At 54.3% G+C, this 11,882-nt stretch overlaps 1 protein-coding gene across 1 annotated transcript in view; it reads left to right on the top strand.

The window, feature by feature from the left end:
* MARCHF1 (membrane associated ring-CH-type finger 1) overlaps nucleotides 1-11,882 on the top strand; it is a 641,401-nt gene that overhangs the window by 624,469 nt on the left and 5,050 nt on the right. Inside the window, exon 8 of the mRNA XM_006156469.3 lies at nucleotides 3,119-3,266. Within this exon, the coding sequence (XP_006156531.1) occupies nucleotides 3,119-3,266 (148 nt within the window). The remainder of the gene's footprint in view (nucleotides 1-3,118; nucleotides 3,267-11,882) is intronic.

The following is an 11,882-nucleotide window of genomic DNA, read 5'->3' on the forward strand; positions in this document are numbered from 1 at the left end:
TTGACCAGAGGCTCTGCTCCCCGCTGCCCCCTCCAGAGCTGGGACAGCGCTGACAATGGACCCCTGGGGTCTGGGCAGGTCCCACGTGTTACTTCCCAACTGGGACACCAGGGCAGCACAGCAGTTCCCCCACTCCACCCCACATCACCTAGAGCCACGCTGGAGGCCCCGGGTTTGTCTGGGGGGCTCCCTGGGGCTGCTCCGTCCTGCCGGGCCAGGCAGGGATGGATGGCGCCCGAAGGCCTTGCTGCAGATGCCCGTCTCCCCTCCCCACTCTCTCTCGCTCGCTCTCATGGAACAATAAACTTTTAAAACTGGTGTCAAACAGCAGAGCGGCAGGTGCCCAGGCCTGGCAGGTGCAGAGCCTGGCGGAGTTTCCGTCCCCATCTCTCACTCTCCGGCCCCCTGCTGCGGACTCGGCACCACCCCTGCTACGGAGGTCCATGATAGCCTCCTTCAAACGACAGCTCAGTCCTTGCCCTCTCCATCCGCCCCTCACGGCAAAGACTTGCACACCAAGTGGGATGACATCTGGTCAACCTGTCACCAAACACGGCGGCAGTGCTGGGGCCATGCGGGCTGAGTCCACGCAGCGACGTGGCTGTCGGGGAAAGGGCGCTGTGGCCCCACTCGCTGGCACTGCAGTGAGCTCTGAAGGCTTTGCAGAGCGGGGCTCCCGCTGCGCTGCCCCTCGGATGTTACTGGCACTAGGGGCGACCCCAGAGCTCCTCCCATGAAGGAGGGATCCAGGCGGGATCTTTCCGAGCCCTGGAACGTCCCTGTGAGCGCAGCTAGCTAGCTGTCTATTGGAGGCTGGTTCCACCACTCTGCTCGTTAGACGTACCACCTCCCGTTTCTAAGGCTTATTGTTCAAGAATTATTTTATTTAACTTATATTTTTTAATTTGACCAGACAGGGACAGAGAGAAAAAGAGAGAGAGAGAGAGAGAAAGCTAGAAAGCAAGCTGCCAAGTCCGAGACTTGAACCACGGTCAACCCTGAAGGAGTTCAGCGCCCTTAACCACCACGCCACCTGCCGGCCCCTCTAAGGGGTTTTACGGCAGTTTTACAGGTGAGGGGCGGTTTGGTAAGTGTTTGGTTCCCGGCGACAGCCCTGCGCCTGTCCTCACTGAGTACCTAGGTAGCAAGGACTGTTTATCACGTCCCGAAGTGCCTGTGGGTGGCCCTACCCGGGGACTGGACAGGGTGCTCAGTGACCTTCAAGAACCCAGTACTGGAATGAGATTTTAAAAGCCCGTCTTCCGCAGACACAGTGTGGGGTGTGCTTGGGTTTCGGTTTTCTGAAGTCCATTTACATCTTCCATGAGGAGGGAGAGACCCCCCCAGACCTCACAGTGCGAGTGGCCGCCAACCCCAGCCAGCCCGGTCCTGCAGCCACAGTCCCGCTGCAGTCAGGGAGGTGAGGCCTAGACCAGGACCTTCCCATGCCAGCCCAGCTTCATGACCACACCACCGCCTGGCCCTGAGGGGCCCCCAAATCCTAACTCTCCTCAACACAGATTAATTCAAAATCGAGTAAACTGAAGCCTGTCCTTGTGCCCAGCTCACATCACTCAGTTTCGCATTGTCACCCTATCAGCACGTACAGGTTCAACCTGTAGAAAGTACAGGATGAAAGGGACCAGCAGTTGGCATAATGGCTGTGTCACTGGACTCCCACGTGGTCAACCACAGTTCAAGTCTCAGACCTGGCGGCTTAAATTTATGACGGGCGCATATGCATGCGTGCCCAAGATCCCAAGAGGAGAATGGAGAAGGGATTGCGGCATGGCCATCCCCCCTGGGGGGTGATTTCTCGCTTTCTGTCTCTCTGTCTCTCTGTCTCTCTCTGTTTGGTGAGCACACGTGCCCTATGGCAAAAACCTCTCCAAAAAAAAAAATAATAATAAGTACAGGATGGACAGGTAAGTAGCTCTCATCAACCCCAGGGAAATCCCGTGACAAGAGCTGGGGCCGAGTACAGCCACCCTATTGGCCTCAGCCCCAGGCTGGGCGGGAGGCTGGGCGGGAAGCTGGGAGACCCGCCGGCTTGTTCACTCATCTGAACCGCAGGACAGTGGCCAGCCCTGGTGGGGAGTCGCGGGCCTGTGTCCTCGCGTGGTGCAGCACGGGTGGGTCACTGGGGCTCATGGACTGAGGGTTCTGTAGGTCCCAGGACTTGTCCTCAGGTGGCCAGGTGACCGCTGGCAGGCCTCCCAGTGACTAGACTCCAGGTAGCCAAGGAGACCAGCGGAGGGAGGGAGGCAGGAAGCAGAACCTCCACGCCTCCAGCCTGCCTCCCACCTCCCTGTGGGCCGTGTCTGCCCAGCCTCTGCCCTGGCGCTGGCCCGGTAGCCCTGGTCTGCTCGCTGGGAGGTGCCCTCGTCCTGGCCCCTGCACAGCCTCCACACAGGCTGCCTGGCCTGGAGACGAGGCCTCAGCCCGCAGCCCACAGAGAGGAAGCGGTTTCTAAGCTGGAGCGGGTGCCAGGACTGCACCTGACACATGGCAACAGTGAGTCTGAGGTCTTCGGGATCTGGGCTTTGAAATATTTTGTTCCAATAAGGACATAATAATGTAAAGAATCTTGGATGATTAAAAACCTGGCACACTGGGGTGCCAGCAGGTGGCATGGTGGTTAAGGCACTGGACTCCCACATGGCCGACCCAGGTTCAAGTCCCCACGGATTTTGCAGCATGGCCAACCCCACAGCGGGGGGACAAGTTCTCACTGTCCTTCTCTCTGTCTCTGTCTCTCTCTGGTGAGTGCACATGCCCTATGGCAAGAACCATAAATTGAAAAAAAATGTAAGAAGACGACAGCACTCGGCCAGGTCTGCGGTAATCCCAGGCGACAGTACGACCCTTACTAGGCTCCGTCTCACCTGGTACCACGAGGGCCACAGGGACCCCGAGAGGAAGTGTCCTAGGAAAGCTCTGGCTCTCGACCAGATGAGGAAACTCGGGGGGCACATGGAACCACGGGCTGCCATCCCCCGGGAGCGGGGGTGCTGTCCCGCTGTCCGGCTCTTGTGCCTCCCCGTGTGATTGCGCGGTGACCTGGCCCCACAGACGCCTGCGGCAGAGCGGGGCCTCACGCTGTGCCTGTCTGTTGCAGTGGGAGAAGCTGCAGATGACCACGAGCGAGAGGAGGAAGATCTGCTGCTCCGTCTCCTTCCACGTGATCGCCATCACCTGCGTGGTGTGGTCCCTGTATGTGCTGATAGACCGCACGGCCGAGGAGATCAAGCAGGGCAACGACAACGGTGAGCACACCCGCCGCCCCGAAAACCCGCCCCGCCCCGCTGCGTCCCGCCCTGCCTGCCAGCAGGGGCCTGCTCCCCGCTGGGTCCCGGACACCCACCTCCCCTGCCGGTCATGAACACCGCGGCCCGCTGAGATGAGAGCGTTTCCAAGGCCATCTACAACGTAGCAGGGGTGGTTAGGGTGGCCAGATCCCACACGGCTGGCTAGTGGTTCGAGTCCCAAACCCGGTGACTTGAAAAGCACTTTGGGCACGTGTGTCTCATGCCCCAAGTCCCTGGAGGAGAATAGAGAAGGGATTGCAGGGATGCCTTCATGCTTTCTCTCTCCCTCTCTGTCTCCAGTGAGAACACATGTCCTATAGCAAAACAAAACAAAGCAAAACAAAAACCAAACGAGCCAGAGGTGTGTTTTTTGTTTCTTCCTGGGGCTTCTTCAGTGCACAAGGGAGGACGTGCCATTCCAAGTTCGCCCTCCAGGTGGCAGCAACACACAGTGTGGGGCTCGTAGGCAAGGAGCTGCCGGTCACACAGTGCTAAGTGACAACACGGCGGTGACAGTGCAGAGCCCACTGGCCTTTCTGACGTAACCATTATGCCATCTGCTGGTCCCTATAATTTATATATCATAAAGGCAACTGAAATAGAACTGCCGTTATTCCGATCCTCCTTTGGTTGGGCCTGAGCAGCGACGCTGAACTCACTTTTAAAGTTGTTGGGAAAAACTGCATTTTTCTAGAGATTTCTTGCTATACGGTGTATCCACTTGCCAGACAGAGAGACAGAAAATGAGAGGTCACCCCGGGGGATGGCCACACAGCAATCCATTCTCCACTCTCCTCTCGGGATTTTGGGCATGCACACACACACATGCGCTTGGCGTGAATTTCAAGCCTCCAGGTCTGAAACTAAAACCACAGTCGGCCATGTGGGAGTCCAGCGATGTAACCATTACGCCAAAACTGGATCATTTAAAAGTTAGCAGATTTTTTATCTATTTTGTAAACTTCCAAAAATATTTGAAGAGAAACCGATTGTCCTTTTCCAACCAGAATTGAGGTTGAAATGTAAAAATAGCAAAATCTTTGAATTCTAACGAGAACACTGGGTAGAGAAATCCCTTCCTGTGTGTTTAAGTTATTGCTCCTTTGGGCGACACCGTGGTGCCCCGACGGCTCTCCACTGAGCTCTCCAACTCTTCCTCCCGAAACCTGAACAGCGCCATGCCCTTGCGGCCAACCCTGACCTGGCGACCTCCTGTCGTGTCCGTGCATGTGCGAGAATGCCCAGGATAGTATTTGTAATTAAAAAGCAAAACGCAGGGGGCCTGGCAACGGGGCGGCAGTGACACGGTCAGACCCACGCGGAAAGGCCCTGGCTCACCTCTCAGCCCTCCCTGAGCACACGAAGACGCTGTCTGTGATGGAAGAGCCGAGTTCAGTCTGAAGACCCTGTTGGGGGTTTTCTCACGCTCATAGAAGAATTAAAGGGGAAAAAAAGCCAATACCAGAAGTACAGACCAAAACTCAACATTTATACTGTTAGAGACTAGCGGCTCAGATGCTAAAGCTGCCCCGAATTACTAAATATGAACGCCATACATCGGTTTGTCCCCACGACTTCAAGCTGTCCCGGGCACTGCCCTGCCTCGTCACGGTGAGCACTTGCTGTCGGTCGGGCTCAGACCTGTGTGGCTGTGGCCGACCCCGGCAGGTAAGAACCCAAGCCTGCTAAACACTGGCACGGGCTGGGTGTCAGGCGGCCAGGGGTCTAGTCCTGCCTGGGTGTCTGGCTGGCTATCTCGAGTAATTTCTCGTCCTGAAGCTCAGTTTCCTCACTTGAAACAGGACAGTCTGACTGAGTGCTCCCTACAGGTGCTATGACGCATCTTCCAAAGACAGGACTGCGCCCTTGCATCAGACAAACCGGAACGTGTACTCACAGAAACCACGCACTTCCGTCCTGCCTCTCACTCACAGTGCGTACCGCCATCAAATAAGCTAAGGGGACAGTTACAAGCATGCAAAACCACTCTGCTGTTGTTACTAAGTAATTTATCCAACTAGAGGGAAGCAAGCAGGGTGAAGGAGCAAGCCAACACCGCCCAGGCTCTCGCACCCGCCTTCCTTATAAAGACATACTCTGTAACTGCATAACCGCAGGGCCCGGCCAAAAAATGTTCCATTTCCCAGGGAGACGCTTCTTCTAAATATACACCGTCCCTGCAGCTGTTCAATGAGGCAGGTTCTCTTCTGCTGCTGGTGTTTTAAAAGGCTTTTAGAAACACTCCAGGTGTCCAGTCACGTGGGCTGCTGCAGAAGGTATGCAGAACACGCCGTGAGATCTCACTTGAAAGCTGGAAGAGACCTAACAGATCGTTGGTCTGCTCTCCAATGGTACTGGGGCGTCAGAAAATCAAGACGTATTTTTCTATGCAAAATGCTTCATAACTTTTCCCACGATCCAATATTATGAATCCCCAAAGAGGACTTTCTGGCTTACCTAAATTGACTTAATGAGAAAACTGAAAAGTGAGATTACAGGTGACCTGGCCTGCTGGTCTGCAGTGGAGAGGGACAGGGACCCTTGTCTGTCACCAAAGGAAATGGATTTCCAGAGACAGCACTGCGGGCAGTGAGTGGGTCTCAAAGGGAGCCTGGCGCACATCCATAGGCAGGACCACAATTGGATATGCCCGGCTGACGATCCATAGCCACCGTGGCCGGGTAGCTTGGCCCAGCACCCCCTACGAAACGCAGTACACGCTGTCGCCACTCGAGTAAGGACCGTCTCGCCTGCTTTAGTAGGTTTAAGAGCTTTCCTTCTGATGAAGGAACTGCAGGGGCACCCAGAGGCAGTGATGGGGGTGTGGCGTTGCCCAAATGCAGCCAGCCTGTGGCCAGCTAACCGGAGTGCTCCACGTCTAGACCCTGGGCTTTTTATTTTTTATAAATGATTTAATTTTATTATTTAATTTGCTACAGGGCATGTACGCTCACAAGAGAAAGACAGAGAGAGCAAGAGGAGGGAAATTGAGGAAACAGGTCACTAGGTTCGGAACCCAAACCATGGCAGGCCGTGTGGGAGCCCAGCAGTTAAACCACGTCGCCTGCTGGCCCTGTGGAGCTTGCCTTTACCCGGAGTGAAGAGGGGAAGCCCAGGGAAATCGGCCCGGTCTTAGTGGGCGGCACCAGCGAAAGCTCTGCTCAGAACCAACAGCCCGATCAGCCAAAGATGCACAGCATTTAGACACCCAGACCACAACGGCACTTCCCATGCGACAGGCACTGCGAATCCACTTAGCCTACGCTGGCCCACGAGGGAGATACCGTCACTACCTCCATTTTGAATTGATGTCATCTGTTGGCTTTTGCTGTGTCACAAACCATCCTAAACCGACAAAAACACGACCATGTATTTTACTCCCAATTCTGTGTCGCCTGGGCATCGCTCCAGGTCTGGGCCAGCCGGACTGACCTGGCAGTTCACAGCTGAGTCATGGCAGGTGACCCTTCGCGTGGTCACAGCGGCAGCAGGGCCAGGCTCCTGTCTGTCCGGCAGGAGGGTCCTATTGGCTAGGATGGCAGGTGCAGCTCACCTGTGTGTGTTTTGTTTTGCCTTTTACCAGAAAGCATGCTGGCCCTGCCTTCTTCACATGGCAGTTGCAGTATTTTGAAAACAACAAACAAAAAACATGGGCCAGCCCATGGCCTACCGGTTAAGGGACTGGATCCCACATGGCTGACCATGTGGTGTGAGCCCTGGACACCGTGGCTTGGAAAGCACACTGGGCTACGTGCACGTCCAGAACCCCGAAAGGAAGGAGAGAAGGGGTTGTGGCAATGACGCGCTCCACTAGGGTGTGCTTTCTCCTTGCCGTTTCTCCCCGGAAGCACATGTGCCCTCCGGAAAATATTTTACAAAAGGAAAAAGAAAGAAAGCAGAGCATAACCACTGTGTGACACCTTCAGGTTTCTGGCTGTTGTCCTACGGGGCCAAGCGCGTGTCCGAGCAAGAGATGCCAAGGGCCAGTGCAGGCCAGCACGGGCCACCCGAGCTGTCGCTGCACCCAGCTCGCAGGAGATGGACGGCAGAGAGACCGATGGACAACAGGTCCAGTGTGCCAAGGAGCAACAGCTGAGTGAACACGCGTGGCGTGAAGACTGAGCAGCTGACACTTAGGAGTACAATCCCATCCTCGCATGCGAGCGGGGATTCTGTGCAGGGAGACCGCCTTTGAGAAGACACTGCCACGGCTGTGTGCTCCTGCTAGCATTCGGCCCTGCGAAGAAACTGAATCCGTCTGAACCATTAGCCAAGGAAGGTGTTTCTGGGAGCAAAGAACAAACAGTAACTGAAGGATCTGAAAGCTGTCAGGTGCCGTGGACCTGCTCACAGAGCTGCTGCAGGCTCAGGCTCCCAAAGAGAAACGGCCTTGGGTCACGCCGACCACGATGCCCAACCTCACTCCAATAGAGAACGAACGCCATGAGGAAGATGTAAGGGGTTTTGAAGTTTCTTTCTTTCTTCCACCAGAGGGAGACAGAGAGATAGAGGCAGGGAGCCTAACAGGGCCTCGACACACAGCGCACCCCATGTCAGCCGGCTGGAATTGTGGGTAAACAAAAAAACCTGGCACATAGAGGAATTGAGACGAGAACCTCGGACCTTTGCATGTGCGTTCGGGTGTTGCATTAACTCTGTGCCACTATGGAGGGCCAACACAGAGGATTTTTTTCCTGTTAAAGGCAGGCTGGGGGGTACCAGCAGATAGCATAGCAGTTACATCGCTGGACTCCCATAGTCAACCACAATTCAAGTCCTGGACCCAGCAGCTTAAAACTCATTGTGAGCACGTGTGTGTGCATGCCAAAAAATCCTAAAAAGGGAATAGAGTAGACAGGATTGCAGTTTGACCATCTCCCTTCTCCAGGGGGCACTTTCTCACCCCCCCCCCAGCAAGTACACATCCCCTATCGCAAACTTTAAAGGAATAATTCATACATTTTACTTTTTCAATCGAGTTCTATAAATACAGTTGCTTTGACCTAGAAACCCAGTTTTCCTCTCTGGCTTTGTGAGAAAAACATCTTGCCCAGAGTCAGGCTTGCCCATGTGCGCCATGCTGAGAGGTCCATCTGCCTTTCTGTGTCTGAGCGCTTTCTCTCACCCTGAACCTCCCTGCAACTCGGGGGCTGGTCTCCGTGGTTCGAGCGGCACATTTCCCAGCCGAAGTAAGAGAGCATTTCCACTCCTCTAGTTCGAGCCTTCAACATCATGTGGAAGGACAAGCATAGGCTGGCTTAGGCCTTCCCTGGAGAGCCCACCTGCAGGCTGCTTTGGGGTGGCGTCAAGGTGTAGCAGCCCAGGTGCCACGGCACGCACGGCAATGCAGAGTGGGCCTGGGCTGTTCCGTGTTAATCACCATGTGCTGAAACGTGTGGGAAGGTACCGCCCCGCCTCCAGGGTCAGCATGCCGACACAGGATGTGGGAGAATCGCCTGCATGTATCACAGGACAGACGCCTCTTTCCCCAGAGGGTGGCAGCGGCCAGCGCATCTGCTCGCCTGGGATAACCCCTCTTGGCTGTGGTATATAACTGCTTCCACACATTGGGCTAATCTGCTATGATTCTGTTGAGGATTTTTGCATCTACGCCCATTAGTGTGTTTTCCATCACAGTAATGCCCTTGCCCGATATGGGACTGGGTAATGTGGACCTTATAAAATGAGCCTGTGAGCACACCCTCTGCTCCTACTTTCTAAAAACCAGCGTTAGAAAATTGGTGTTTAGAATTGACTAATGAAACCAGGCTTTTGTCTTCTCCTTTGGGAGGTTACTAATTGTTGATTCAATTAATTCTATTTATTTTTTAAGCTATAAGGAGCATGCACTCACGGGGTGGGGGTAGAAACGAAGAAAAAGTACCTCCCAATGGGGGTGGCCACACCACAATCCCTTCTCCTTCATTCGGCTCTTGGGATTTTAGGCGAACATAGTTGAAAAACATGCTGGGAGCGTGTGATCAGAATTCCGAGAATGGAGACGGGACTGCAGCATGCCATCCCTTGCGAGGGGGGGGAGGCTTTCTCACCACCCTCCGTGAGCACGTGCCCTATAGCGTAAGGACAAAAAAACCTAGTGCCTAGTGATGTGGCCGTCACAAGGTCACAGATGTCATAACACAGTGCTCAGGTGTTTGATGTCGGTGTAAAGAAGCCTACTGTGCCCCTAGCTTACAGGACACACGACCTGGTGATAAACACTGTCGCTGGCCACGTCCCCACCACACCACCACTTCAGCACACGTCCTGCTTACAGAGGACAAGCCTGACTGCGTGCGCCAGCAGCTGCACATCTGCACCCCGTGTTCACCTAGTCTCTGCATGGCGTCGCTTCTCTGGAGCCTGACTCAGCCTTGCATCATTCCATTTGGTCTAGCTCCCAAACGCCCACTGTGCGCACCGGCTGGAATTGTGGGTAAACAAAAAAACCTGGCACATAGAGGAATTGAGACGAGAACCTCGGACCTTTGCATGTGCGTTCGGGTGTTGCATTAACTCTGTGCCACTATGGAGGGCCAACACAGAGGATTTTTTTCCTGTTAAAGGCAGGCTGGGGGGTACCAGCAGATAGCATAGCAGTTACATCGCTGGACTCCCATAGTCAACCACAATTCAAGTCCTGGACCCAGCAGCTTAAAACTCATTGTGAGCACGTGTGTGTGCATGCCAAAAAATCCTAAAAAGGGAATAGAGTAGACAGGATTGCAGTTTGACCATCTCCCTTCTCCAGGGGGCACTTTCTCACCCCCCCCCCCCCCCAGCAAGTACACATCCCCTATCGCAAACTTTAAAGGAATAATTCATACATTTTACTTTTTCAATCGAGTTCTATAAATACAGTTGCTTTGACCTAGAAACCCAGTTTTCCTCTCTGGCTTTGTGAGAAAAACATCTTGCCCAGAGTCAGGCTTGCCCATGTGCGCCATGCTGAGAGGTCCATCTGCCTTTCTGTGTCTGAGCGCTTTCTCTCACCCTGAACCTCCCTGCAACTCGGGGGCTGGTCTCCGTGGTTCGAGCGGCACATTTCCCAGCCGAAGTAAGAGAGCATTTCCACTCCTCTAGTTCGAGCCTTCAACATCATGTGGAAGGACAAGCATAGGCTGGCTTAGGCCTTCCCTGGAGAGCCCACCTGCAGGCTGCTTTGGGGTGGCGTCAAGGTGTAGCAGCCCAGGTGCCACGGCACGCACGGCAATGCAGAGTGGGCCTGGGCTGTTCCGTGTTAATCACCATGTGCTGAAACGTGTGGGAAGGTACCGCCCCGCCTCCAGGGTCAGCATGCCGACACAGGATGTGGGAGAATCGCCTGCATGTATCACAGGACAGACGCCTCTTTCCCCAGAGGGTGGCAGCGGCCAGCGCATCTGCTCGCCTGGGATAACCCCTCTTGGCTGTGGTATATAACTGCTTCCACACATTGGGCTAATCTGCTATGATTCTGTTGAGGATTTTTGCATCTACGCCCATTAGTGTGTTTTCCATCACAGTAATGCCCTTGCCCGATATGGGACTGGGTAATGTGGACCTTATAAAATGAGCCTGTGAGCACACCCTCTGCTCCTACTTTCTAAAAACCAGCGTTAGAAAATTGGTGTTTAGAATTGACTAATGAAACCAGGCTTTTGTCTTCTCCTTTGGGAGGTTACTAATTGTTGATTCAATTAATTCTATTTATTTTTTAAGCTATAAGGAGCATGCACTCACGGGGTGGGGGTAGAAACGAAGAAAAAGTACCTCCCAATGGGGGTGGCCACACCACAATCCCTTCTCCTTCATTCGGCTCTTGGGATTTTAGGCGAACATAGTTGAAAAACATGCTGGGAGCGTGTGATCAGAATTCCGAGAATGGAGACGGGACTGCAGCATGCCATCCCTTGCGAGGGGGGGGAGGCTTTCTCACCACCCTCCGTGAGCACGTGCCCTATAGCGTAAGGACAAAAAAACCTAGTGCCTAGTGATGTGGCCGTCACAAGGTCACAGATGTCATAACACAGTGCTCAGGTGTTTGATGTCGGTGTAAAGAAGCCTACTGTGCCCCTAGCTTACAGGACACACGACCTGGTGATAAACACTGTCGCTGGCCACGTCCCCACCACACCACCACTTCAGCACACGTCCTGCTTACAGAGGACAAGCCTGACTGCGTGCGCCAGCAGCTGCACATCTGCACCCCGTGTTCACCTAGTCTCTGCATGGCGTCGCTTCTCTGGAGCCTGACTCAGCCTTGCATCATTCCATTTGGTCTAGCTCCCAAACGCCCACTGTGCGCACCAGGTGGCCTAGGTGGGCAGGCACTGCCCCGTCCAGGCTCGGGTGAGTACAGTCTGTGCTGTGCCCAGCCACGCGCTCTCCTGACAGTGCTTGTCTCCAAGCAGCTGTCTTCAACTGGGTCAGCGCTGTAGCAGGAAGACCGCCATGGTCCCCGAGTCTGTGACCCTTCGTGATGGGAAAATGCAACCTTATGACCGCCATGTCCTGAGATCGCACTTAACTCCCGACATCAGCTATGTAAACGTCAAGAATAAAACTCTGTTGGGCCTCTCGGAGTTTAAGAAA

Source organism: Tupaia chinensis, unplaced genomic scaffold, assembly GCF_000334495.1.
Source record: "Tupaia chinensis unplaced genomic scaffold, TupChi_1.0 Scaffold000494_1, whole genome shotgun sequence".
NCBI classification, from domain to species: Eukaryota; Metazoa; Chordata; class Mammalia; order Scandentia; family Tupaiidae; genus Tupaia; species Tupaia belangeri.